The sequence below is a fragment of the Megascapheus bottae genome, chromosome 2, assembly GCF_031878675.1.
Source record: "Megascapheus bottae isolate mThoBot1 chromosome 2, mThoBot2.hap1, whole genome shotgun sequence".
Taxonomy (NCBI): Eukaryota; Metazoa; Chordata; class Mammalia; order Rodentia; family Geomyidae; genus Megascapheus; species Megascapheus bottae.
This window is the reverse complement of record NC_143510.1, coordinates 53,214,416-53,237,380: the sequence shown is the minus strand read 5'-3', so window position 1 is coordinate 53,237,380 and position 22,965 is coordinate 53,214,416. Positions and strand designations below refer to the sequence as shown.

The 22,965-nt window shown below is 43.7% G+C and overlaps 1 protein-coding gene across 1 annotated transcript; it reads left to right on the top strand.

The window, feature by feature from the left end:
* The first annotated feature begins 3,339 nt into the window (after positions 1-3,339).
* Ptges3 (prostaglandin E synthase 3) lies at positions 3,340-22,206 on the top strand. The gene is made up of 9 exons (XM_090353606.1): positions 3,340-3,513; positions 3,787-3,989; positions 12,667-12,780; positions 12,875-12,944; positions 15,807-15,905; positions 16,497-16,586; positions 19,588-19,650; positions 20,749-20,773; positions 21,008-22,206. Exons 1-9 carry the CDS (start codon positions 3,340-3,342, stop codon positions 21,025-21,027), a joined length of 858 nt encoding a protein of 285 aa, XP_090209732.1. The 3' UTR covers positions 21,028-22,206.
* The last annotated feature ends 759 nt before the right edge of the window (positions 22,207-22,965 follow it).

Sequence of the window (22,965 nt, the reverse complement as noted above, 5' to 3'; positions counted from 1 at the left end):
TTTCTGAACTCTAGATTACAAATGTAATCAACTTTTTTTTTTTCTGGTTGGTTATGGGCCTTGAACTCTTGAGTTTTGGCTCTGTCCCTGATCCTCTCTGTGCTTAAGGCTAGTGCTCTATCACTCGAGCCATAGTGCCACTTCCAGTTTCTTCTAAGTGAGCAGTTTATTGGATAAGTCTCAGGAGCCAGGCAGATGGCTCATGCCTATAATCCTAGCTACTCAGAAATGAGGTTCAAAGCCAGGCACTTCAAAACCAGGCACAAAAGTTTGTGAGACTCATCTCCAATTAACCACCAGAAAACCAGAAACGGTGCTGTGGCTCAAGTGGTAGAGCACTAGCATTGAGCTGAAGAGTTCAGGGACAGCACTCAGGCCTAGAGTTCAAGCCCCACAACCTGCAACAACAAAAAAGTCTCAAGGACTTTCCTGCCTGGGCTGGTTTTGAATCATGATCCTCAGATCTCAGCCTCCTGGGAGTTTGGCCTAGTGGTAGAGTGCTTGCCTAGCATGCACAAAGACCCAGGTTTGATTCCTCGGTACCACATACATAGAAAAAAGCCAGAAATGGTTCTGAGGCTCACGTGGTAGAGCTCTAGCCTTGAGAAAGTCCAAGGATAGTGCTCAGGCCCTGAGCTCAAGCCCATGACTGGCAAAAAAAAAAAAAAAAAAAAAAGCAAATAAACAGAAAAGGCCATAAGTGGCACTGTGGCTCAAGTGGTAGAGTGCTAGCCTTGAACAAAAAGCAGATCAGGGACATCATCTAGGCTCTGAGTTCATCAAGGCCCCGGACTGGAAAAAAGAAAAACACCACCCCAAGATCTTAGCTTTTGAGCAGCTAGGATTACAGGCATGAGCCACCAATGTCTGGCTTTAATCAAGCATTTCTTTTTTTGCCAGTCCTGGGCTTGAGCTCAGGGCCTGAGCACTGTCCTTGGACTTTCTCAAGGCTAGAACTCTACCGCTTGAGCTTCAGCACCACTTCCAGCTTTCTTCTATGTATGTGGTACTGAGGAATTGAACCTGGGTCTTTGTGCATGCTAGGCAAGCACTCTACCACTAGGCCAAACTCCAGGCCCACAAGTATTTTTTAAAAAATATTTACTATGTGGCCGGGAGTTTGGCCTAGTGGTTGAAGTGTTTGCATATATATTTATATATATATATATATATATATATATATTCATATTCCTACTGGGACAATTCTCTCTTCATACTCAAAACTTGTTCCTACAGTTTATGGCAAGAACTAGCACCTTTGCTAGGTATGGTGGTACATGTCTATTATCTCAGCACTTTGGAGGCAGAGGCAGGAGGGTTTGAAACTAGACTGGGCTTACACAGTGAGTTCCAAGGAACCTTATCTCAAAAACAAAAAGTTATTAGTCAGGTGTGGTGGCTCACACCTGTAATCCTAGCTACTTAGGAGGCTGAAATCTGAGGATCCTGGTTCAAAGCCAGCCCAGGCACTAAAGTCCCTGAGACTCTTATCTCCAATTAACCACCCAAAAACCAGAAGTAGTGCTGTTGCACAAGGGGGTAGGGTGGTAGCCTTGAGCTGAAGAGCTCAGGGACAATACCCAGGCCCAGAGTTCAAGTCCCACAATGGACCAAAAAAAAGGTTATTGCCAGGTGAGGTGGCTCACACCTGTAATCCTAGCCACACAGGAGGTTGAGATCTGAGGATTAAGGTTCAAAGCTAGCCCAGGCACAAAATGACCTGAGACTTATTTCCAAATAAACTCTAAAAAAGTTGGGAAGTGGGGTTTGGCTCAAGAGTAGGGTGGTAGCCTTGAGCTTAAGAGCTCAGGAACAGCACCCTGGTCTAGTTCAAGCCCCATGACCCACACAAAAAAAAGTTATTTGGGGTTAGCCTATCAGACACTTACAACCGAGGTAATTTCACAATGCCTTACTATACCCAGCAAAATCACGGGTACCTTTTCTAGAAAACTAGATCTGGTCAACAAAGTTAAAAAAGGGAAGGGGAGCTAAAAACAAAACAAAATGGTGAGACCTGGAAGACACTAGTTTCAAGCTAGACTTGACAGATGATATAGGTCAATGGTGAAGCATGAGATGTTGGTTTCAAACTAACTCAAAGATGCTATCCACTCCCTGACCTTTGGATAATTTTTTTTTTTTCTTGCTGGCTTTTCTTTTTGCCAGTTCTAGGGCCTGAGCTCAGGGCCTGGGCACTGTCCTTGGGCTTTCTCAAAGCCAGTGCTCTACCACTTGAGCCATAACACCACTTCCAGCTTTTTTTTTTTTTCTGTGTATATGGTACTGAGGAAATGAACCCAGGGCTTCATGCATGCTAAGCAGGCACTCTACCACTAGGCCACACTCCTGACCCCCCTCTTTTTTTTTTTTTTTGATTTGGGTATTTTATTTCCCTAACTAGTGGGCTTTTTAAAATCACAGCATTTAATGTGTTGTCTACAATCAGTATCCCAGAAGCCTGGTCAAGAGACTCAAAATTTCAAGGTCAGCCTGGGCTACAAGGTACAACCTTATTACAAATAATAAAGGTGAGCATGGCCTAGTGGTAGAGTGCTTGCTTATCATGCAAAAAATAAAATAATAAAGGTTTGTATTCTTTTTTTTCTTTTTTGCTAGTCCTGGGCCTTGAACTCAGGGCCTGAACACTGTCCTTGGGCTTTCTCAAGGCTAGAACTCTACCACTTGAGCCACAGCACCATCATTTCTAGCTTTTTTCTATGTATGTGGTATCGAGGATTTGAACCTCGGTCTCTGTGCATGTCAGGCAAGCACTCTACCACTAGGCTAAACTCCCAGCCCCTTGTATTCCTTTTAAGTGGGATTTGAGCCCTAAATCCATGTTCTACAAATTCCCAATTCTTGCTCAACCTCATTGCTTTACTATGATGTCCTTACTCTTTCCAAACATCCTGTGGCCCTTAAATCTCTCTATACCATCCTTAGTCTAAGGACCAGCTGCTTTTTCCTGCTCAGGAAACTCAGATCTGAGGATCAAGAGACAGAAAGCCAATCCAAACAGGAAATGAAGTTGTGGCCTAAGTGGCAGAGCCCTAGCCCTGAGCTGGGGCGGGGGGGGGGGGGGGGGGGGGGGGAGAAGACCGGGACCGGGAGCGTGGTGTCCTAGTGGTAGAGTGCTTGCCTAGCTCACACGCAGCCCTGGGTTCAATTCCTCGGTACCACATACTCAGACAAATCCGGAAGTGGTGCGGTGGCTCAAGTGGTAGAGTGCTGGCCTTGAGAAGGCTCAAGGACAGCTGAGTGCAAGGCGCCCTGTCGCTCAGGACGAGCAACAAAAACTAAATCCAAAAAGATATAATAACTATAACAATAAAATTCATGGCCCACTCGCAAGTGAAGTCTCCAAACCCGGCGCCCTCAGCCTCGGGATTCCTCCCACGGCAAGGCCGGCCGTTCCTCGGGGAAATCGCGCGCCAGGCTCGAGCCTTGGCGGTTAGGGGCACCAACGGTTTTCTAGCGCGAGACCGGAGCGCGGGAGCAAAGGCGGGAGAGGTAGGCCTGGAGGGGGCTGGGAGCACGGCCGAAGGGCGGGGCCGGCACAGGAAGGATCCCGAAGGAGCAGGGACGCCCCGCCCTTTCCGTAGAGATCTCTAGAAAGCCGCGCAGGAGTCCCAAAACAAAGACTGCGCACGCGCGGCGGCAAGGCCCGGGCATTTTGCTGCGTCACCAGCCGCCGCCCGGCCTCACCACCCCTAGCTCGCACGCACGCACGTTCATTCTCCGTCCTCGCGCCCCTTTTCCTACACTTTCCTCTTGGACTGAGAGGAGCCGCTCGCGCGCGCGGTGCATTCTGGGAATCGAGGTCAATCCCGCCGCTGCCACCGCTGCCTCCGCCTGAGGGGAGCGAGAAGAGGCCGCGACCGAAGAGAAAACGCCGGAGTCGCCACCGGAGCGGAGTCGACTCCACGGCCGCCGCCGCTACAGAGGCCCGCCCACCCGTTCGCCCGTCCCCCTGTCCCGTTCACCATGTGAGTGCGCCATCCCCGGGAAGGTCGCCGGGAGTGAGGCGGAGGCCGCGCCGGGGGCGCCCGGGGAGCGGCCTCCCCCTCGTGCGGCCCTTGGGCTTTGGCTCCCCCGCGGTGGCCGTGGCCCGGTGTGTGGGGAGGGGGTGGGGTGGGGGTCCGGGATCCCAGGTCCGTTTACCGTTGGCGGGTGGAGGACATTTTCCCCCCAGATGTCTGCTTTCCCATTTCTCCGCTGCTTTCCCGGTGCCAGAAAGCGCACTTTTCCCCCTTTTGGGCGGTGTGGGCTGGTCGGAACTCTCGGGAACTTCACCTTAGGCCTAAGCTCCGGGCGCTTTCCGCCATGCGGCGCCGGGGAGGCGTGGACCCTCGTGGGGGCCCCGCGGCTTCTTAGGCCGCCGGGCCCGGCTACACCTGTGTTAGGAACCCCCCCCAGAACAGCTTAGGGTTCTAGGCGGCGCCACGCGGCCCGCCGCCACTGCTAGGCAACTCGAGGGAGGCCACGCCGTCGCCACAACTTCACTTCCTCTCCTGGGTCTCGTTTTCTTGAGTGTGGGTCCTTGCAGGCCGCCTCCTAACTCCAGTCTCTTGGAAAATAAAAATAAAAAGGAAGGTTTTTGAGACGCCGTCGTTAGCCTTGCAGCGAGGAGTGTGCTACCATTGAGTTGGTAGTTCGGCACGTGTCGAGTGGAAAGATACTTTGTGGACATTTTCTGGGTTCCACCATGAGCTTTAGATGATGTTTTATATTTCAGGGTGAGGATGAAATAGCCATGTAATTTTTTTTTTTAACCACCTTGCCGAGTTGAGAACTTCAAGTTTATTCACGGGGAGGTGACTACAATTTTTTTTTTAAGCATCTAACTGATTAGAGTGAAAGAAGTTCTAGCCGATTTGATTTGAGCCGATTTTTGTGTTGGGGGGGGGAAGGGCACATCCTTTTCCATACTTTCTGAGAAGCTTTTTAGATCTGAGAAAAGATTTTTTATGTTTTGAATAGGGAGTGTTTATCAACTGCCTCAAAAAGTTTAGGTACGGAGAACACATTGAAAGAATTATGGACAAGAACTACACTTTTAAAGGTTTTCATAGAGGTCTAAATGGATTAGGCTGCTCCACAAGCAGTTGATGACTGAAGAAAACCTGCAGAGGAAAACATACAGTACTCTGATGGTATAAGAATTGTTGGGCGCCGGGAGTTTGGCCTAGTGGTAGAGTGCTTGCCTAGCATGCATGAAGACCCGGGTTCAATTCCTCGGTACCACATACATAGAAAAAAGCCGGAAGTAGTGCTGAGGCTCAAGTGGTGGAGTGCTAGCCTTGAGAAAGTCCAAGGACAGTGCTCAGGCCCTGAGCCCATGCCCACGACTGGCAAAAAGAAAAAAAAAAAAAAAAGAATTGTTGGGGCCGGGAGTTTGACCTAGTGGTAGAGTGCTTGCAGGAAGATCTGGGTTCGATTCCTCAGTACCACGTAGAAAGAAAAGCCGGAAGTGGTGCTTGTGGCTCAAGGGGTAGAGTGCTGGCTTTGAGGGAAAAGCCCAAGGACAGTGCTCAGGCCCTGAGTTCAAGACCCAGGATTAGGGGGGAAAAATTGTGGAATGAATCTCCCCCTTCCTCCCTAAAATGATAATCTAGAGTAGAAGTTGAATTCAAATGGCAGAGCTTGTGTGCAAAGTGAGAGGCTTTCAGTAAAAAAAACCCAGTACTTCTTCCCCCCAAAATAAATTCATGAATAGCTACAATTAGGGCCCAGCTTTGTATTTATTTATTTATTTTTACAGGGGCTGGGCCTAAGCAGTATCCCTAAGTTTCTTTTGCTCAAGGTTAGCGCTATAACACTTGAACTACTGCCCCTCTTCCTGTGATTTGTTGGAGATAAGAGTGCAAAGCTGGTTTCCAGCTTTGATCCTCAGCTCTCATCTTCCTAAGTAGCTAGGATTACAGGCATGAGCCACCATGACCAGCTTTTTTTAATTAAAATGAAAGCCGGGTGGGAACGGTGGCTCACACCTGTAATCCTAACTATGGAGGCTGAGAGCTGAGGATCACAGTTCAAATCCAGCCCTAAAGAACGTGGGACTTTTTTTATTCTTTATTTTATTATTGTTATTATTTTTTTTTTTTTTTTTTTTTTTTTTTGCCAGTCCTGGGCTTGAGCTCAGGGCCTGAGCACTGTCCTTGGACTTTCACAAGGCTAGAGCTCTACCACTTGAGCCTGAGTACCACTTCCAGCTTTTTTCTATGTATGTGGTACCGAGGAATTGAACCCAGTTCTTTGTGCATGCTAGGCAAGCACTCTACCACTAGGCCAAACTCCAGGCCAAGAATGTGAGACTCTTGACTCCAATTAACCACTAGAAAACAAGTGTTGCAGAGGCTCAAGGGTAGGGCAATAGCTTTGAGCTGAAAAGCTCAGGGACAGTGATCAGGCCCAGACTTCAAGCCTCCATGAACCCCCCCCCCCCCACACACACATACACACAAAAAGTATTTGAAATTAAACCCAGGGCTTCCCACATACTAGGCAAACTGTACTATGAAGCCACATCTGCAGGCTAGAAGACAAAATTTTGTATAATAGAGCTTTTTCCTGTAAATTCAGTGTGGCAAGGAGTGCCAGTCTTAAAAGTGCATGCCTGTGCAGCATGCATGCCAGTCCTGGGACTTGAACTTAGGGCCTGAGCACTGTCCTTGGGCTTTCTCAAGGCTAGAGCCCTACCATTTGAGCCACAGTGCCACTTTCAGCTTTTTTATGTATGTGGTACCAAGGAATCAAACCCGAGTTCTTGTGCATGCTAGGCAAGCACTCTTACTACTAGGCCAAACTCCCAGCCCAGGCCTTATTTACTTATAGATTTTTTTTTTTAATTTATTTATTTTGGTCTTGGAGCTTGAACTCAGGGCCTGGGTGCCATCCCTGAGCTCTTCGGCTCAAGGCTAGTTCTCTACCACTTGAGCCACAGCTCCACTTCTGGTTTTCTAATGGTTAACTGGGGGAGATAAGAATCTCAGGAACTTTAGGGCTGGATCTGGCTTTGAAACACCATCCTCAGATCTCAGCCTCCTAGGTAGTGCATGAGCAACTGTGCCCATCTCTAAACTATCCTTTTTTTGGGGGGGGGGTGGTCATGGGGCTTGAACTCTGGCCAGGGCGCTGCCCCTGAGCCCTTCAGCTCAAGGCTACCTCCCTACCCTTGAGTCACAGCCCCACTTCCCATTTTCTGGCCATTAGTTGGAGATGAGTCTCTTGGCTTTGTATTGCCTGGGCTGGCTTTGAATCTCAGATCTCAGCCTTCTGAGTAGCTAGGATTACAGGCATGAGCCATGGTGCCTGGCTGGACACCCAGTTGGGGGTTTTTTTGGTCAGTATTAGGGCTTCAGCTCAGGGCCTGAGCACTGTCCTTGGGCTTTTTTTTCTCAAGGCTAGAGCTCTACCACTTGAGCCTCAGAACCACTTCTGGCTTTTTCTATGTATGTGGGACTGAGGAATTGAACCCAGGTCTTCGTGCATGCTAGGTAAGCACTCTACCACTAGGCCAAACTCCTGGTCCAAAACCCAGTTATTTATACCTTGGATTTTTTTTTTTTTTTTTTTTTTTTTTTTTTGCCAGTCCTGGGCTTGGGATCAGGGCCTAAGCACTGTCCTTGGGCTTTCTCAAGACTAGCGCTCTACCACTTGAGCCTCAGCACCACTTCCGACTTTTTTCTATGTATGTGGTACTGAGGAATTGAACCCAGGTCTTCGTGCATGCTAGGCAAGCACTCTACCACTAGGCCAGACTCCTAGCCCCAATATACCTTGAATTTTTAAGGAGAATGAATTGTCAGATTCAGCAACATGACTTAAAATACTATTGCTATTTGTCTTTTTTTTTTTTTTTTTTTGCCAGTTGTGGGGCTTGAACTCAGGGCCTGAGCACTGTCCTTGGATTGTTCTCAAGGCTAGAGCTCTACCACTTGAGCCACAGCATCACTTCCAGCTTTTTTCTATGTATATGGTACCAAGGAATTGAACCCGGGTCTTCGTTAATGCTGGGCAAGCACTCTACCACTAGGCCAAACTCCCGGCTCCTGCTGTTTGTCTTTTAAGAATGAAATGTCTTGTTTAGATTGGTCTAAATTCGCTGGTTACTAACACTGGTAATCCTAATGACTTTGGAGGCTGAGATCTGAATATCCTGTTTTTGAAACAAGTCCCTCAATCTTGGTTAACCAGCAAAAATGCCAGAAGTGTAGATTTGTCTCAAGTGGTAGAGCCCCAACCTTGAGTGGTAAAGCCAAAAAAGTAGCCTAAGTTAGAAACATTTTCAGAGAGACAAATGTTCACTAAGGGGGGCCGGGAGTTTGGCCTAGTGAAAGAGTGCTTGCCTAGCATGTAGGAAGACCCAGGTTTGATTTCTGGGTACCACATACATAGAAAAAAGCTGGAAGTGGTGTTGTGACTCATGTGGTAGAGTACTAGCCTTGAGAAAAGTCCAAGGACAATGCTTGAGGCCCTGAGTTCAAGTCCCATGACTAGCCAAAAAAAAAAAATTGCTCATTAGGCTGGGTGCTGGTGTATCTGTAATCCTGCCTACTTAGGAGACTGACATTTTATTTAGTATTGCAGTTCAAAAGCCAGTCCTTACACAAAAAGTTCATGGGACTCTTATCTCTACTTAACTGCCAGGAAACCAAAAGTGTCACTGTGGCTCTAGTATAGTGTTATCCTTGAGCTGAAGAGTTCAGGGACAGTGCCCAGGCCCAGAGGTCAATCTCCATGACTGATTCTCCCCCTCCCCCAAATGCTCATTATATACCATTTTTTATGCTTACAGTTTTTGCCAATCTTGGGGTTGAACTCGGGACCTGGGCACTGATTGTCCCTGAGCTTCTTTTGCTCAAGGCTAGCACTCTACCACTTGAGCTACAGTGAGACTTGCAGCTTTTTCTGTTGCTGTGATACTGAGGATTCAAACCCAGGGCTTCATACATGCTAGGCAAGCACTTTTACCACTGAACCACATTCTCAGCCCCCTACAAAAGGATTTTAGTTAAACATGTCAGTTTATCCAAGTCATAACTTTAGTGAGATTAAAGTCACTTAAGTTGAAATCTTCAGTAGGTCATCCAGTGTTAGGAAGTGTCAGGCTGGGCACAGTGGCTCACGCCTGTAGTCCTAACTACTCAGGAGGTTGAGGTCTGAGGATTGTGGTTCAAAGCCAGTTCAGCACTGAAGTCTGAGACTATTAATCTCCAATTAACCACTAGAACACTGGAAGTGGTGCTGTGGCTCCAGGGGTAGGAAGATAGCCTTGAGCTGAAGAGCTCAGGGACAGCGCCCAGGTTCAGAGTTCAAGTCCCATGACTGACAAAAAGGATCCAGTCTGTTACAAATGATTTTTAGAGACAGATATCCTGGGTGGCATAAGAGTTCTTAAGTTTAGTGTTTGTTTTAGTGTTTTTCTTATGTGAAACTACTAGTGGCTTACTAGTTAATTTTTTTGTGTGAGTTCTTGAATTCAGGGCCTGGGTGCTGTTCCTTTAGCTTTTTTGGAGGCAGCTACAGATGTACTTATTGCTCCTCCTTCTCCTCCTCACCCCCCCTACCCCCATCCTGGGTCCTGTCCTTGAGCTTTCTCAAGGCTAGCAGTCTACCACTTGAGCCACAGCACTATTGCACTATTTAGGACTTTTTCTGTGCGTGTAGTACTGATGAATCAAACCCAGGGTTTTATGCATGCTAGGCAGGCACTTTACCACTAAACCACACTCCTGGTTTCTTGCTTTTTTAAAATAGTTAATTGGAGATGAATATCACTGTCTTTCCTTTAATGGCTTTTTTTTTTTTTTTTTTTTTTTTGCCAGTCCTGTGCCTTGAGCTCAGGGCCTAAGCACTGCCCTTGGGCTAGAACTCTACTACCACTTGAGCCACAGCACCACATCTGGCTTTTTTCTATGTATGTGGTACCTTAGGAATCAAACCTGGATCTTCGTGCATGCTAGGCCACAGCTCCACTTCTGGCCTTTTTGGTGATTTAATTGGAGATGGAAGAGTTGTGGGGGCTGGACACAAAAGACCTGAAACTGTTCGTGGCTTACACCTGTAATCCTAACTATTCACTAGGCTGAGATCCGATCACTGACAAGGCTCATATAGCAAGCAAACTGAGTGAGTACTAGGCACTAAGTTCAAGCCATAGTTAAAAACCAAAATTTTTTTTTTCCTGAAATTGTGAAACTAGTAAAAGAATAGGAAAAAAAAAATTAGAGAAGGGGGGGCAGGAAAGAAAATATGAGCCAGTGGATCACGTCAGTAGTCCAGCTGCTCTGGAGGCTGAAATGTGAGGCTCTCAATTTGGGGCCAGCTTAGGCATGAAAGGTTTTTGTTTTGTTTTGTTTTGTTTTTTTTTTTTGCCATTCATGGGGATTGAGCTCAGTCTGAGTACTATTCTTGGGCTTTCTCAAGGCTAGCACTCTTACCACTTGAGCCACAACACCACTTCCGGCTTTTTCTTTGTATGTGGTACCAAGGAATCCAGCCAGGAATCGAACATGCTAGGCAAACATTCTATCATTAGGCCAAACTCCTGGCCCCTCTAGGTCATGTTTTGGGAGGCTCCTCCCTGCCCCCCCCCCCCAGCTTTTGATGTACATCAAAAATACCATAAACTAAGAGCTATAGGGCATAGTTCAAGTGGTGGAGTGCTTGAGGCTCTGGGTTCTGTCTGTCCCCAGTTCTGCCAAAAAAAAAGAGAAAGAACTTGAACTTGCCATAAACTCTCTTGATACTGCTATATTTTGGGATGCCTTAGAGAACCTTCATCTTTGTTGGTTTTTGATTCCTTTATTTTAGTGCTGTTTGGCTCACTAATTTGGTCAGTGACCCTCTTCATTGGGTCAACACTAAGCTTTACCTCTCATCCCCTTTATATATTTTTTGCCAGTCTTGGGGCTTAAACTCAAGGCCTGAACACTGTCCCTGAGCCTCTTTATGAAACCATTGCTTTTATGAAAAGATTAAAGCAAGGTATCTATAGAACTGCTTCAGAGGCTGAGATCTAAGGATTGTGGCTGGAAGCCAACCCAGGTGAGAAAATACCTGAGCTATAGCTCCGGAGGTAGAGTGCTTGCCTTGAGCAAAAATGTTCAGGATAGTATCCAGGCTCTTAAGTTCAGACCCCAGGATTGGTGCAGTTTAACACATTGGTGGGGGACACACACAAAAATTACATGTGACCATGTTTGCAATCCTTTAAAGATTTATACAAATGGAGCTTTTCTGTGTATTTGCCAGAACTGAGGCTTAAACTCCAAGCCTGGTGGTCCATTCCCCTTCCAGGATATACCACTTGAGCCATGCCTTCATTTTTAGTTTTCTGCTAGTTAATTGGACATGGTAGTCTCATGACTTTTCAGCCCAGCCTTGCTTTGAATCCTCAGATCCCAGCATCTGACTTGGATTTATTTTCTTATAATGCCAGTCCTGGAGCTTAAACTCAGGACTTGGATGCTATCTCTGAGCATTTGGCCTGGTGCTGAAGGCATAGTTTTCTACTTGAGGTACACACAACTCCACTTCTGGCTTTTTGGTAGTTTATTGGTGATATGAGCTTCACCGACTTTGATGCCTGGGTGGATTTTATTTTTCAGATACCTTTGGCAACAAATTCTGTTTACCACAGAAAGAATTTTGAAATTTCATAGTAAATGTTAATTGGGCTTTTATAGCTGGATCTTGTTAGCTGCAGTTATTGTAATCATTGGTTCCTATCTGTCTTCCTGGCTGTGGGACTTGAACTCAGCCAAGGTGCTGCCTGTGAGATTTTTCTCCTGGGCCGGGTTCAGTGCTCTACCACTTTGAGCCATAGCACTATTTCCAGTTTTCTGGTACTTATTTGGAGATAAAAAAACTTCCACGCCTGGGCTGGCTTCAAACTGAGATCCTCAGATTTCAGCTTTCAGAGCAGCTAGATTACAGACGTGATCCACTGGCTTTTAACCCCCTTCCTTTCCCTATTTTTTTATGCCCCACCTCCCCCAGCACTGAGGACCAAACTCAGGGTTTCACACTTGCCAGGCAAGAGCTCTTTGCTGAGCTGAATCCCCATCTCCTCATATTTTGTCATAGTAGTTTCGTAATTTTAAAAAAATAATTTTTTTTACTATGGCTTGAACTCAGTGCCTTATTCATTAAAAAAAGAGGGAAATTCATGGTACTCTTGCATCAAGCCCCCAAGTAGCCAAGACTAAAACACTTTCACAAAAACTCTTATGGAATTAATGCTCTTTCAGACTTTATTAGAGCTTACTTATAAGTTGGAATATAGCCATTGAGGAAAAACAAATTTGTTTTTTGTTTGTTTGCTTGCTTTGGCCAGTCCTGGGGCTTGAATTCAGGACCTGGGCATTGTCCTTGGACACATTTTGCTCAAGGCTAGTGCTCTATCACTTGAGTCATAGCATCAAGTCTGAATTTTTCTGTGGCACCAAAGAATCAAACCCAAGGCTTTGTGCATGCTAGGTGAGCACACTACAAATTGTCCACACACCCGGCCCCGGGTTTTTTTTTTTTTTTTTTTTTGTAAACTGCTTCATAATGTTACCATGGAGTAGAGAAACATTACTATGCGCCAAACGTGGAGGTATGTAAATACTCAGTTAATGAATTGCAGCCTGACTTTGTTTTTATTTTCCTTTGTAGGCAGCCTGCTTCTGCAAAGTGGTATGATCGAAGGGACTATGTCTTCATTGAATTTTGTGTTGAAGACAGTAAAGATGTTAATGTAAACTTTGAAAAATCCAAACTTACTTTCAGGTAAGTTACTGCCTGCTTTACATCATTGGGGTTTCAGGCAACTGAATGTTGCAGTTTTACTGAAATTATCGTTAAATTTTTTGTTCCTTTACAGTTGTCTTGGAGGAAGTGACAATTTTAAACATTTAAATGAAATTGATCTTTTTCACTGTATTGATCCAAATGTAAGTAGTCTTAATTCTCATTTCTAATTTAAATTATGAGGAAATGTACATTGAGTATTATATATAGCAGTAAGAACTAATTCTGTTTATCATAATTTAAAGACTAGGAATAGTACTAGCTTCTTTTTGTACTTTAGATTCTCCCTACTATTGTTTGAACTCAGTAGTCTTAAGGGGTCCCTGTCTTACCTGAAAGTCTTTTGGGGACGGAGGGTCATGAAGCTTGAATTATGGCCTCAGTGATATCCCTGAGCAGATAAGAATCTCAGGTCTTTTTGTGCCTGAGATGGCTTTGAGCCTTATCCTCAGATCTCAGCCTCATGAGTAGCTGGGATTATAGGCGTGACCCACCTCGCTTGGCTCCTTAAAGTCTTTCAACTAACTATTCTGCACTCTATAAATACTGCCTTTTTTGGGAGGGGGTAGGGTGTAGTAGGACTCGAACTTTGGGCTTGGGCACTGTCCCTGAGTGCTTCAGCTCAAGGCGACTGCCATAGTGCTGCTTCTACTTCCAGTTTTCTGGTTTAATTGGAGATAAGAGTCTCACAGACTTTTTTTTTTTGCCAGTCCTGGGCTTGAGCTCAGGGCCTGAGCACTGTCCTTGGACTTTCTCAAGGCTAGACCTCTACCACTTGAGCCTCAGCGCCACTTCTGGCTTCTGTGGTACCGAGGAATCGAACTCGGGTCTTCATGCATGCTAGGCAAGCACTTTAACCACTAGGCCAAACTCCTGGCCCCTCTCACAGATTTTAATGTCCAGGTTGGCTTTAAACCGTGATCCTCAGATCTCAGCCTCCTGAGTAGGTAGGCCATAGGCATGAGCCACCACACCCAGCTAATACTGCGTTTTTTTAAGTCTTAGTTCATCTTGCACAGGCAAGATGAAAGCACTAGGTTTAACTAAGGATCTTTTGTACAGTTTGCAATTGGGTAGTCTAGATTTTTTAGTAATCAAGAACTGGAGGAAACATTAGTAAAGAAGACGGCTGGGAGTTTGGCCTAGTGGTAGAGTGCTTGCCTAGCATGCACGGAGGCCCGGGTTCGATTCCTCGGCACCACATACATAGAAAAAGAAAAAAAAAGCCAGAAGTGGTGCTGAAGCTCAAGTGGTAGAGCTCTAGCCTTGAGGAAGTCCAAGGACAGTGCTCAGGCCCTGAGCTCAAGCCCAGGACGGGCAAAAAAAAAAAAGAATTAAGAGCCCGGGGTACTTGCCTAACATTCATGAAGACGGGTTTGATTCCTTGGCACCAGAAGTGGTGCTGGGCTCAAGTGGTAGAGTACTTGACTTGAGGAAAAAGCCCAAGGACAGTGTTCAGGCCCTGAGTTCAAGCCCCTGGACTGGCAAAAAGAAAAGAAATAAGAGCTGTTGTGGGCACTGATTTGTCATACCTATAACCTAGCTTCTCAGGGAATTGAGATTGAGGATTGCAAAAGAACCTGACTGGTATCTTCAAGAAGCTTTTTTTTTTTTTTTTTTTTTTTTTTAAGGCAGGGGGAGGGGGCTGGGAGTGTGGCCTAGTGGTCAAGTGCCTGCCTAGCATGCCCAGAGCCCTGGGTTTCATTCCTTGGTACCACATACACAGAGAAAGCCAGGGGTGGTGCTGTGGCCCAACTGGTTGAACACTAGCCTTGGGAAAACCCTGGGACTGATGGAAAAAAGAAAAAAGAACAGGACCCATTAGCCGCATTTTAAAAAAAAAAAAAAAAAACCTGAAATGATACTGTAGCCTTGAGAAAAGAAAAAGGTAGCCAGGTGCGGTGGCTCATACCTGTAATCCTTGCTACTCAGGAGGCTGAGATCTGAGGATTGTCTTTTTTTTGTTTTAGCCAGTCCTGGGCTTGAGCTCAGGGCCTGAGCACTGTCCTTAGATTTTCTCAAGGCTAGAGCTCTATCACTCTGTCAGTGTCAGCACCATTTCTGTGTATGTGGTACTAAGGAATGGAACCCCAGGGTCTTTGTGCATGCAAGCACTCTACCACTTGGCCAAACTCCCGGCTCAGGATTGTGGTTTAAAGCCAGCTTGGGCACTAAGGATGGAGAGACTCTTATCTCTGTTTAACCATTAGAAAACTGGAAGTGGTGCTGTGGCTCAAGTAGTTAAGGCAGTAGCCTTGAGCTGAAGAGCTCAGGGACAGTACCCAGGCCCAGAGTTGAAGACCCATGACCAACAACAACAAAAAGTTTGGGGACAATTCTCAGGCTTTGTGTTCAAGTCACACACACACACACACACGAAATAAGAGCTAGGCCTAAGAGCACACATACCTGTAATCTTAACACTTGGGAGGCTAAGGCAAGAATATTTGTGCTTTGGAGTCCTCTAGTGAGACTCTGAAAACAATTGCAGAGCCAAGTGCTGGTGGCTCACAAGGCTGAAATCTGAGGAACAAGGTTTGAGACCAGGAAGACAAATGAGAGGACAGGGACTCTAGCCCAAATAGGTGCATGTGGGAACCCATACATACACACAAAAAAAAAAAAATTATATCAGGTATAGAGAAAGGCTTGCTTGTCCTGCTAAATTTAAAGGCCTTCTGGGCCGGGAGTTTGGCTTAGTGGTAGAGTGCTTGCCTAGCATGCACGAAGGCCCAGGTTTGATACTGTGGTATCAAATACATAGAAAAAAGCTGGAAGTGGTACTATGTCTCAAGTGGTAGAGCTCTAGCCTTGAGAAAAGTCTTAAGGACAGTGCTCAGCCCTGAGTTCAAGCCTTATGACTGGCAAAAAATAAAATAAATAAAGGTCTTGGATATTAACATAATGCACCACAAAACAGGTGCACAAAACAGGAGAGGTAGGAATGAACACATTATTATACCCTGTAGTGGCCCTGAACATTTAAATGTTGATTTTCTTTTTAGGATTCCAAGCATAAAAGAACAGACAGATCAATTTTATGTTGTTTACGAAAAGGAGAATCTGGCCAGTCTTGGCCTAGGTTAACAAAAGAAAGAGCAAAGGTAGGTTCTGTTTCTGTTTACTTTTTTAAATTTATTTTATTTTTTAAAGTTTATGAAAACATTCCTTACTTAAGTACAAAGGCTCATATTCTGTATTTCTTTCATTTTATCCATCAGTTGTGGTCAGTAATAGAAGTAGAATCTTTTATAGTCAAGAGAGATTTGGGAGCTAAGGATGTACCCCCATCGTAGATTGGCTCAGTCTCCAGTAAAACACAAAAAGAGTGTAGTTGGCATCTAGCTGAAGGTAATGGTGGGAGAATCCATGAATCCACACTAGGTCAGATTAGATACTATTACAAGAGAAACAAAAAGTACAGAACAATGCATTGGGGGGGAAAAAAACCCAGCTATATATCCATGTACTGGTGGATAAGATCTGAGAATTTACTTGACTATCAAATGGGAATGTAGTTGTTTGCCAAATGAAGTAACTCCAGTAATAGCCCCTACCAGTGACTTTTTGCTGTATAAAAAAGGTTGACAACTAAAGTAAGTTTCATGAAACAATATTTAATGGGTGTGAGCCTTACAGTCCATAAAACATTTTAAGGTACAAGTTAACAGGTTTGTGTGTATATTGATACACAGCTTAATTGGCTCAGTGTGGATTTCAATAATTGGAAAGACTGGGAAGATGATTCAGATGAAGACATGTCTAATTTTGATCGTTTCTCTGAGGTAAGTTCTTTCTACACACTTTTTTTTTTTTTTTTTTTTTGGCCAGTCCTTGAATCGGGCCCTGGGCACTGTCTTTAGGCTTTTCCAGCTTTTTTCACTTCCGCTTTTTTTTGGGGGGGGGGGCAGTCCTGGGCTTGAACTCAGGGCCTGAGCACTGTCCTTGGACTTTCTCAAGGCTAGAGCTCTACCACTTGAGACTCATCACCACTTTCGGCTTTTTTCTGTGTATGTGGTACCAAGGAATTGAACCCAGGTCTTCTTGCATGCTAGGCAAGCACTCTACCAGTAGGCCAAACTCCTGCCCCCCCACACCTTTTTTTGGGGGGCTGGCTCAAGCCAGTCCTGGGCTTAAGCTCAGTCTGAACACTGTCCTTATGTCCTTAAGACTTTCTCAAGGCCAGAGCTCTACCATTTCTGGCTTTTTTCTATGTATGTGGTACTGAGGAATCAAACCTGGTCTTTGTGCATGCTAGGCAAGTACTCTACCACTAGGCCAAACTCCCGGCCCATTACTTCAGCTTTTTCTGTGTGTGGTGCCAAGGAATCAAATCTAGGGCTTCATGCATGCTAGGCAGGCACTCTAGCAATAGGCCACACTCACAGTAGTTTGGGGGGTCTGGAGTGCCCATCCTGGCATTTACATTCAGGGCCTGGGTGCTGTCCCTGGGATTTTTTTTTTTTTTTTTTTTTTGCTTAAGGCTAACGGCTCCACCACTTGAGCCATAGGCTAGATTATAGGTGTTAGCTTCCAGGACCCCATAGCATCTCTTATTAACTATATTTGGTGGCGCACATCTGTAATCCTAGTACTCAGGAGGCTTAGATCTGAGAATCATGGTTCAAAGCCAACCCAGGTAAGATGTTTGTGATGTTCTAACCTCCAATTAACCACCAAAAAAGCTAGAAATGGAGCTGTGGCTCAAGTGATGTGGCCCTGCCTTTCAGCCACAAAAGCTCAAGCACTGTACCCACAATTTTTTTTTCTCTTCTACCCCACCTTTCTCTGTCCCAGCCCTTACCACCTTTCCCTCTCCTTTGCTTCAATACTGGTGCCATGTACGCGTATGGTGGTGCTCTCAATTAAGCTATTCCCTCAGCCCAGTATTTCCCCTTTCAAGCTGAACAGTGTCCTGTCCTTTTGTTTTGTTCATTTCTTGTGGATCCTTGGGCTTGAACTTGGCCGCTACACCTGAGCTGCTTTTTTGCTTAAGGCTAGCACTTTACCACTTGAGCCACAGTGCTGCTTCAGGCTTTTTCCATGACTAATTGGAGATAAGACTCTTAGGACTTCCCTGCCCAGGCTGGCTTTGAACTAGAACCCTCAGATCTCTTCTTCCTTATTCACTAGGATTATAGGCATGAGCCACTGGCACCTAGCTTAAACTGTAGCATATACTTTTATTTTTTTGGCCAGTCCTGGGGCTTGAACTCAGGGCCTGAGCACTGTTGTGGGCTTTCTCAAGACTAGGGCTCTACCACTTGAGCCACAGCACCACTTCCAGCTTTTTCTATGTATGTGATTAATTGGAGATAAGACTCTCACTGATTTTCCTGCCAGGGTTGGCTTTGAACAATGATCCTCACATCTCAGCCTCCTGAGTAACTAAAATTACATGCATGAGCTACCACACCTTAAACTACCTTTTTTTTTTTTTTTTTTTTTTGGCCAGTCCTGGGCTTAAACTCAGGGGCAAGACACCTTCAGATCTAAAAGCTGATACCAAGGGCATTAGCTTTAAAAGTTAAATATTAACTGGAAAGATTTCATTGGGCAGATGAGTTCTTCCTCATTCTGAAAAGTTATTTATTCTTTGGTTACCTCTTTGTGTGCGTGCATGTGTGTGTGTGTGTGTCTATACCTGTAAACAATACACAATATAAATGTTTTTAGCCACATTTACATTTAGAGACATTTTCCATAATTGTCTCTAAATCAGAATGCTATAATATGTATGTAGGTCACCTAGCTTAATATGCAAAGCTTTACAATAACAAATGAATCCCATTGGTTTCCTTCCTTTTCAGAGTAACCACTATACAGATTTTTTTTTTTTTTGTAAGTTTTGGCTAGGTTTTTAGTATACCAGGATTAAAGTAGGGAGAAAAAGTAAGAATTCTTGCTCTGTATACAGGAAATGGGAAGAACTCATTATAGAAGGATTTTTTTGTTTTTCCCAGTTCTGGAACTCAGGGCCTGGGCACTGTTCTTTGGCTTTCTCAAGGCTAACACTACCCCTTGAGCCACAGCACCACATCTGGCTTTTTCTGTGTATGTGATACTGAGGAATTGAACCCAGGGCTTCCTGCATGCTAGGCAAATACTCTACCACCACTAGTCCTCACGCCGGCCCTAGAAGTATTTTAATGTTTCCTATCATAAAGAAATGAATGATTTTAATAAATTTACTGCTTTGAGGATAACTTATTTATTTATTTTTGCCAATCCTGGGCTTGAACTCAGAGCCTGAGCACTGTCCTTGGACTTTCTGAAGGCTAGAGCTCTGCATCTTGAGCTTCAGCACGATTTCTGGCTTTTTCCTATGTATGTGGTACTGAGGAATCAAACCCAGGCCATTGTGCATACTAGGCAAGCATTCTACCACTAGGCCAAACTCCCAGCCCAATAACTTAATTTTTTTTAGTAAGTTTAAAGACTTAGAATTATCTACAGTCTTTTTTCAGAAAGGGAAGTAGCAAAAGATTTTTGCTTTTGTAGGAACTTATGAAATACGTAAGATTTATTATGGAGTATGCTTTAATAAGTAGCACTTGGTTTAACTTTTTTTTTTTGTGCCAGTCAGTCCTGGGGCTTGAACTCAGGGCCTGGGCGTTGTCCTGGGGCTTTATCAAGGCTTAGAGCTCTACCACTTGAGCCACTATACCACTTCCGGCTTTTTGTGTATGTGGTACTGAGGAATCAAACCAGGGTCTTCATGAATGCTAGGCTAAACTCATGGCTCTTAATATTTATCTTTAAAACTAATTCTTATCCTTCAAATAGATGATGAACAACATGGGTGGTGATGAGGATGTAGATTTACCAGAAGTGGATGGAGCAGATGATGTAAGTCTAAATTCTTTTATCTGTTTATACTGATAAGGAGAAAGACACATTTATACTAAGTATAAATGCAGGTCTCTTTGCATGCTAGACAAGCACTCTACTACTAGGCCAAATTCCCAGCCCCACTTGTTAGGTGTTCTCTGTAAAAATCTCATTAGGGAGCCAGGGACTGGTGAGTCACACCCCTCAGCTGCTCAGAAGTCTTAAGATCTGAGGATTATGGTTTGAACTAATCTAGGCAGAAAAGTCTTCAAGACAACATCCCCAACTAACCATCAAAAGGGCTGGTTTGGAGTTAATGGCTCAAATGGTAGAGTTTTAGCCATGAACAAAACAGAACCCAAGACTTAGTTCTAGACCTGTTATAGTACCACCCTCCAAAAAAGAAAAAATTTAGCCAGGCTTGGTAGCTCATGCCTGTAATCCCAGCTACTTGGGAGGCTGAGATCTGAAGATGGCTGTTCAAAGACAGCCCGGGCACTAAAGTCTGAAACATATTCTTATCTCCAATTAACCACCAGAAAACCAGAAATTAGGGGTAAAGTAGTTGACTTAAGGCGTGAATAGATTTAAAAGCAAGTTTTGTATTGGAAGTTGCTACAATATTAGACTCACAAGCTAGTTGTGAGCATAATCCTTAATACTGTGGTGCACAGATTGTGTTCATTTACTATAATAAACAGGCATTGTAAATTTCTGAGTTTATATATACTTGCTATCTTTTAACATCCATTCTCCCAATATCCTGTTATCATTTTCCAGAAAGTTTTGGGAAATTTTAAAAGACTTTAAATATCTAGAATTTGAATTCATTATCTTCTGATACTGTATTGGTTGTATCAAACCATTTTTCCCTTTATTGATTGAATGGCAAGAAATTTTATTGAAGAATTTCAAAGGTGAGCCAAAGTCTTACTAGGGTTCACATGGCAGTTTTTGCAGCAAAATAGGTCTTCAAATTATATGTCCCTTTACTTTAAGTAAAGCAATTCCTAAGCTAACATCCTTTTATCTATATATGCTCCTTTAGGCAGAAATACAATCTTTTAGGAATGGAATGTTTGCTCAGTTGTGTAACTTTGTATTTCCTCTCCACAGGATTCACAAGACAGTGATGATGAAAGTAAGTATCTTTGTTTTAAGTATGTTTATGTAGTGATGTCTTACATCACAGAGAACTTGAAATACAAAGATATCCTTGTCAATTTTGGAATAGACAACACAGAGTATAAACATAAATGAGCTAATTAGAAATTTAGCAGAAAATATTTTCCCTATAAAACTTTAGAATTAGTATTTTCTCTTCTAATTCCCCTGTATTTCTTCGTAATTTATATTGTTTTTTAAATCTTTTCAGAAATGCCGGATCTGGAGTAAGGAGTATTGTCATCACCTGGATTTTGAGAAAGAAAATTTCTCTGCAAGATTTCATAATTGAAATTCCTGAGTTGATAGCTCTACAGGCAGATGCTGTATTTGCCTCTTTAACCCATTTTTCAACCTGTTTGTTTTTTTTTAAAAAAGGCTTCACTAAGGGTTGATAATGTACCATTGTATGGGGCAACTTTAAGTCAGCTAAGGCAATATATCCTTGTGCATGAACATTTTCATGAAGCTCTTGAGGTCCTAGGCAATTGACCACAGTGGTTGTGATTAATTTTTTAAAAAAAAAAAAAAGGTAAAAAAACATTTCAACTAACTTTCCTTTACTCATAACTTAGGTACTGACAAGATAGGAAGCTCTCAACTTAAGGAAAGATGACTAAATTTTAAAATTCCTAGAACAGGAGTTCAAAAATGAAACAAATTGGCTGATAACCTGAAACTGTTTCTGCTTTTTTTTTTTTAAACAAAACAAAACTGTTGTTCCTCTGGTGTATCCTTCAGGATTGTTCCACTAAAGTTTATTTTTCAAAAAAAATTACTTCACATTATCATACATAAATGATCACTTTGTCAGTGTTCCAGATGTATCTTAGCTAATATTAGTGAATGCCCTAAATTAGATGGTTTTTGAAGCCTATACATTTGGTATTGTTTGGCCCTTAAGCTTTTACATCTCTTAGCATGGAGGACAAAGAAAGCTGTACATTGTTGCTTGAGAGTATGTACATTTTAGACCAGATTGTATTTGCACTGTCAGTATGGCAAATGAGTGAGAAAATGTTAATACACTATTGGGTTTTTTCTTTAATTTTTTTTTTTGATTCAGCTTAAAACTGGGCTGGAAAAACCTCAATTTATGTTCATGACAGTGGGGATTTTTTTTTTAAATGTCTACATTCTTTCTAATAAACTGTTGGAAGATTTCTTGGCTGTCCTTTTAAGTGTCTGGTTACTGTAATTTTATGTATTTACCATTTACTGGAATGGAGTTTTACTTTTGAGGTAGAATTGGGACTGTTGTTTTATTAAAAGAAAAGGCTTGCTGTAATGTCACAGGAAACCTTTATAAAGTAGATCTGTAATAGAAAATTGTAGATGCACTTTGCAGCGGCTGGAAAAGAAAGTGTTGTGATTTGACTGAAATAAAACTGAATGTGTTGTCCTCCTATACATTTTTGAGCTTCTGCATTTTGGCAGTTTTCATTCCCTCATAGCTTCTGTATTTCTCCTAGCCTTGTATCAGAAATAATTTGTATATTTAGGACATTTGTTTAAGTGCAGCAAAAGTTCTGAGGATACAAAGATTTGGTCCTCTAGTGATTTCGGTGTGTAGATCACTGGCTAACCCTGAAGAAAACTTAATAAGGAAAAAACCCAAATAGAAGGAAGAGGCATTTGTACACAAGATACTCATACCAGATTGAAGAGGATTTAAAAGAAAAGCCTTGTTTTCTCCCTGTGTTCAAGATAAACACTCATTTATTTATTTATTTTTGCCAGTCCTGGGCTTGAGCTCAGGGTCTGAGCACTGTCCTTGGACTCTCAAGGCTAGAGCTCTACCACTTGAGCTTCAGCACCACTTCCAGCCTTTTTTTTTTTTTTCTATGTATGTGGTACCGAGGAATCGAACCCGGGTTCTTCGTGCATGCTAGGCAAGCACTCTACCACTAGGCCAAACTCCCGGGTCCCACTCAAAACTTTTTTTGGGCCTATAGGGCTTGAACTTTGGGCCTGGGTGCTGTCCCTGAGCTTTTGTGCTCAAGGGTGGCACTCTGCCACTTGACCCGTAGGTCCACTTCCTTCTCACAAAACTTTCCTGCCCTGGGTGTCCTCAGATCTCAAGTCTCCTGAGTAGCTAGCATTATAGGCATGAGCCACCAGAAACTGGACTCGAAACTGTTTAACTTAGTCTTCTGTGGCATACGCTAG